The 6103-nt window shown below is 35.4% G+C and overlaps 1 protein-coding gene across 1 annotated transcript in view; it reads left to right on the top strand.

The window, feature by feature from the left end:
- Positions 1-6103, top strand: part of INPP4B (inositol polyphosphate-4-phosphatase type II B) — a 601242-nt gene that overhangs the window by 402916 nt on the left and 192223 nt on the right. Inside the window, exons 11-12 of the mRNA XM_042781432.1 lie at positions 3430-3560; positions 4000-4104. Coding sequence (XP_042637366.1) covers positions 3430-3560; positions 4000-4104 — 236 coding nt within the window. The remainder of the gene's footprint in view (positions 1-3429; positions 3561-3999; positions 4105-6103) is intronic.

Below are 6103 nucleotides of genomic sequence, written 5' to 3'. Positions count from 1 at the left end.
TTTTTTTTTTTTTTAATTACACACACACACACACACACATACATAAAATCCAAAAGGGTGCCTGTCCTGGCTCTAGTCTATGTGTTTTTATACAGTAGATCAACTCTACATGTGTTCAAGTTTTGATCACTTCCTCAATGAGAAGCCCCAGATATTTCCACCATTGTCATCTCTTAATACTCCCTGTTGTATCATCCTCCTTCAGTGCAAAGGCCAGGCTTTAGCATGCCTCCATTAGCACCTACCATGGAAGAGTCCTCTAGAGTGGCTCTGGAACCCATGTCTGACTAGACCAGACCCAGGAAAGTTCTCTATTCAACTGGCATCTGGCTTCCACAGGCACCAGATACAACCTAAAGTTGAGGGGTATCCTCTGTCTAACTAACATTCATTGTTCAAAGGTTCCATATGATGGCTTCAGAGGTGTCCACATGACCAAATAACCAGCCATATTTTCTTGTGAATTTCTATCCAACTCAGTAATGTCCTACCTTTTATTTTATTTTTCTCTTCTTCCCTCCATCACTTCCTCTTATCTAGCTCTTGCTGGCCTGAAATTGGCAGATAAACTTGATTTCAGCCCTATTTCCTAGAGAACCTAAATTAAGATGCAAAACAAAGTTTTTAAAGTAGGTAGTTTGTATTCACTGAGCAATAAATTAAAATATACAGTTAAGAATGTGTGTGTGTGTGTGTGTGTGCATGTAGATTTATTTCATGATTGAGAAGTTTATTACGTTTAGTGCTTGGTTATGCTTCTCTTTTTATATTTATTAATTTATTTAATTTTTGAAAAATTTATTGCTACTATCTCCATCTACCCCATTTAGTTTTACAAATTTTTCATTGGTCTGCTCTGGTTTATTATATTTAGCCTATGTTGTTGTTATGTGCCGTCGAGTCGGACCCAACTCAGAGTGACCCCTCCTTGGGTTTCTGAGGCAGTATCATTACGGAAGTAGATTGCCCCATCTTTCTTCCGAGGAGAGGCTGGTGGGTTTGAACCACCAGCCTTCTGGTTAGTAGTCAAGTGCCTTAGGCACTATGCTACCAGAGCTCCTGTCTTTATCCTATAGTTTCTCTATATTTCAACTTTTCTCAATCCAGAGAAACTATATATTAATTCCTTGTCTCTTTCAAAATGTGTACCTTTTTAGAGCTGTTGTTATTTGCCGTTGAGTCAGACCTGACTCATAGGGACCCGCGTTGGGTTTCCAAGGCAGTATCACTATGGAAGTAGATTGTCCAACCTTCCTTCCAAGGAGTGGCTGGTGAGTTTTCAGAGCTATCTCTTAGCAAACCAAACAGTATACACCAGACTTCATCTGTGACATTTTGGAAAAGTGCAATAAATTTTACACAAAAAAATTTGTGGATTTCACCCATTTTTTTCTCAAGTCACTTCCTCCAGAACATCACAGTTTTTTGACTGCATGTTGCCAGACTTTTCTGAAGCCCACCCCAATGTCTCACAAGGTAGTCATGATTCACTCTTACCCTTCTTCTTTTCCTTCACCCATCTCATCTTAATTATTCTTTCTTCTATGGATTCAGAGACAACATAAAGTATAAAATCATGGTGCACCCATTAATATTAAGTAGGAATGCTTAACTAACGATTCTATGACAACTTTTTACAGCAATTAAAGACTAAAACACTAAATATATTAAGTAAATTGATATGTCACTTTCCAACTCTCCCAGATTTAACCTAAGATCTCAGATTCTTCTAGACTTGAGTATCTCAAGCTTTTGCGTTTGTTTAATTGTATTGATTGTTGTTCTTGTTTTGTGTTGAATTTAAATAGCCAAGTTTTTGAGTGCATACAGAGATCTTGATTCTCCTATTCCTTGACTTTTCCTTCCATTGACCTTTGGTCAAGACCTCTTTTTATGTCATTGTCTACTAGTTAAATATTGTTTCACACAAATATTGTGCAATGAAAGCTAATCATAATGAAAATGGAAAAGTTGAGAGTGAGATTAATGCTCTCGAAAACTGTAAGGCTCTCGTATGAAGGATTCAGCAATATTAAATTGCATTCCCATTGAAACAAAACAAAGCCAGCTATAAACATTTGAAAGCAAGTCACATTTTTGCCCACCATCCATTATTCTTGCATTTAACAGAATGTTAAAGATACCACATCTTCTGAATTTATTAGCTTGGTATTTAGCATGTTTCACAGCCAAAATAGAAAAGAAGGTTCATTATTGCTGGTTAAATTAGCCTCATGAAAATATTGGTAAAAGGTTACAGAAATGAATGAGTTCTAACCATGCAGCATATTAGACCATTTATCACTATAATTTAAAAAAACATTCTGATGACTTAAATTCACTTGGCTAAAGGGTAGAGATTTAGATAAAAGTTAATAATTAAAATTTAAATGGCATATTAGCTCTTCCTATTGATAAAAAGTAGACAAAGTGTATGCAGAGAGTATTTACCTAATCAAATTGTTTCTTGGGAGAAATTGAGACCAGTGCAATCATACCTGATCATCATGTATTTATTAACTGGATTTTTTTAATTGTACCATTTATTTTTTAACAGTAAGGGTCCTTGGTGGTGCAGTGGTTATGAGGAGGTTCTACCTTGTCCAACAGTGTTGCTATGAGTCAGAATTGACTCAATATAGGAGTTATTTATTAACTGGGCTTATCTTTTTTTAAAATTTTGTAACTATATTAGATATAAACTGGGTTTCTAGGGTTACCTTCAGATTTAGTCAAGTAATCCTTCAACATCATTTGATTCCATGTGGTTGAAGGCTAGAATTTAGCCATCTTTCTGCTAAGGTTTTAGTGTTTGCTTTTAAACTGAACAACCTCTCTAATAAGGATATTAAGTGTTTGTCATCTCTCTGAAAATTCTATAAATGGATTTGACCTATAATTTTGTTTACTCTTTTGACATACAGATTTTTATTTAATCACCATAAGGTCACAGCTCTCTTCCTACTTCCTCCCCATGGTTACGTTTTCTCTGTGTGCTCCTTTCCTATGTATACCTGCCCTCTGAGCCATCTCCCTGTGCAGATACTACCCTTCTGATCTCCCATGGTTGATTTTTCTAAGGTGTGTACTTACCTGGTATAAATGTTCATCTTGTATGCCACTATATTGTTGGGCTGGAAGCCACAGGGGTGAATTCAATTCCAGGCCTGAAGGATAAATAGGGGCTGTAGTCTCAGGGGTTTCATCAGTCTACATACAGAATTTTTTAATCTTCTTGTGGTCTAAACTAATGATACTTTCCTTTGTGTTAAAATGATACACACACACACACACACACACACACGCATATTTTTTTTTTCCTCTCTCTAATAAGCTTGTAGGACCTTGCTAAAAGGAATGGTGAAACAATTTATTGTTCATCTGACAACCCTGAGTAAGCCTTACTTCTTTTTTTTTGCTTCTTAACAGAAACCAGGAAATAAAGGAACTTGGTGAGCTTGCTCCACACTGGGACAATCTAAGGAAAAATGTCCTTAGTCACTGTGATCAAATGGTGAATATGTACCAAGACATTCTGACAGAACTGAGCAAGGAAACAGGTGTGAAAGTAGTAATTTTACTTATTCAAACTGACTTGCATTTCATGTATGTTATGTGAAAACAATAATAAACATTATCACTGTGAAGATAAGAGAGCCAAAGATGAAACAATATGAAAAAGTGAAACCCTTTTATTTCTAACTCTTCCATCCTGGCATTCAAAACAAGGAAGAAAAAGAAGTTGTGCTATTTTAACACATGTTGTTATTACATGAATAATTGCCTTTTAAAAAAATTGTATTTTTGAGACTAAAAGAAAATCATAAATATAGGGTATGTTCCTTTCTGAAGTTCTTATAAAATTTTCTCTGGCAAATGTACCATTGGGTAGACACACACACACACACACACACACACACGCACACACACACACAGCCCTATTCTTTATTTACTTATTTTCATTTGTTTATTTACTGATAACATTTTCTCCCCCTCCAGGGTCCTCTTTCAAATCAAGCAGCAGCAAAGGAGAGAAAACATTAGAATTTGTTCCAGTAAATTTACATCTACAAAGAATGCACGTGCACCGCCCTCACTTGAAAGGTATTATATATTATTCTTTTAATAATGTCCATGTTATGTTACAGTGTGCATTATTTTAAGAGTGCCTATTGGCAGATTTGAAAAATTTACCAATCATATAAAGATAAGTACTCAAGCTTATATTTATTTCATATCTTTACCTGTAACACAACTCAGGTGCCACAGTTACAAAGTATTGTACAGAAACATAGCAGTAACATATAATTGTCACTTCTGTAGGACTTAAGGTCATTATCAGTTTCAAGTACTATTAATGGTGGTTAATAGTTGCACTGCTGTGAGAATAGATATGCTATTGAAGCAAGATATGCATTGCTGTTACAAATAGAAAAGAAAAAAATGAGAAATAAATAACAAAGTTGTTTGTTTTCTTCCTATCTTGATGGATGTTTTCTTCTGTGACTTAGTGGTGACTATCATCATAGTCAAGGAGCTCTGGTAATGTGGTAGTTATGGCATTTGGCTGTTAACCAGAAAGTCAGCGGTTCAAATACACCAGCTATTCCATGAAGAAAGATGAAGCAGTCTGCTTCTGTAAAGATTTACTTGGAAACTCACTTGGGGTCATTTAGAGTAAGAATCCACTTGATGGCAGTAAGTTTGGGTTTGACTTTATCACCATAGTCATCCCTTCCCTATGGAAACAAGAGAATGTAATGGTGGTTTATAGGGTATGAGATGGTAGGGTATTTTCTGTTCAGTTGTGAAAAATATTTTTTCAAAGATAAATGTGTAGATATTCATAAATATATTGAATAGGGTTCAGAGTGAATGATATGGTGTCATCATTTATTACTACTCTCCATAATTTCATGTCATTCTTCTAGAAAATATACTTTTAAATATTCTTCTCACTTCCATTTTTCTTTCACATTTTGCTGTATCTTATCTGGGAATCTCCTACTTTCACAATCATATTTGAGAGACACTTTTGCTGGGTATATATTCTTGGTTGGAAATTTTTTTTCAGGGATTTATATATACCATCCCATTGCCTTCTCACTTGCATGGTTTCTGCTGAGAAATCAGAGCTTTTTTTTTGTTTGTTTGCCCTTTGTAGGTAACTTTTCATTTTCCCATGCTGCTTTGAGGATTCTTTCTTTGTCTTTGGTTTGATGATTATATGCCTTTGTGATTTTCTTTTGGGGTCTTTCCTGTTTTGGGGTCATTGCACTTCTTGAATGAATATATTCTCATCTTTCATCATATCAGGGAAGTTCTCTTCCAACAAATCTTGAACAATATTCTCAGTGTTTTTCTTTTTCTCTTCCTATTCTGGAATTCTGATTACATGTAGGTTATTCCTTTGGATGCCATCCCACGTGAACCTTAGGCTTTCTTCATTTTGTTTTGATCTTTTTTTTTTCTGATTGATCCCTTTCCAAAGAAGTATTCAGGATTTAATTTTGTCTTCAATCTCATTAATTCTATCTTCCATTGATTCAATACACCTTTGCCCTTTCAATGTGTTTTTTCTGAAAATTTAGTATTAATCTTCTGGATTTCTAGCTGTAGATTTTGTATCATTTCTAATTTTTTATTCATTTTCTCATTTTGTTCTTGTATTTCTTCTGAAATTGTTCTAGGGTTTTGTCTGTGTTTTCCTTACTTTTGTCAGTATTTCCCTTGACCTGTCTCTCAATCCATTGAAGGTACCTAAGTATAATTCTTTTGAATTCCTTATCAGGGAGTTCCAATGCTGCTTCTTCCTCACGCATGTGTTCTGGGTCTGTATTCTGCTCTCTTGTTTCTATTGCTTTATCTTGCTTCTTTGTGTGGACTGTGATGGTCAGTTATTTCTGAGATATTGTGATGATGTTGTATTTAGATCTCTGTTAACTGTTTGTGAAGAGCAGTTAAGAGTGAGTTAGGATCTTTTTGGTGGTTGTTTATCATTGACCAGTTGGTGGAGAAGGAAGTGGTGGCTCTTACTCAGTAAGTGGAGCTGCATGAGGTGCAGGTGTGGTTGCATCATATGGGCACAGTTGCTGTCTCCCAC

This window comes from Orycteropus afer, unplaced genomic scaffold, assembly GCF_000298275.1.
Source record: "Orycteropus afer afer isolate SDZICR_OR568_19922 unplaced genomic scaffold, OryAfe1.0 scaffold00120, whole genome shotgun sequence".
Lineage (NCBI taxonomy): Eukaryota > Metazoa > Chordata > Mammalia > Tubulidentata > Orycteropodidae > Orycteropus > Orycteropus afer.
This window is presented reverse-complemented; position numbering and strand designations above follow the sequence as displayed.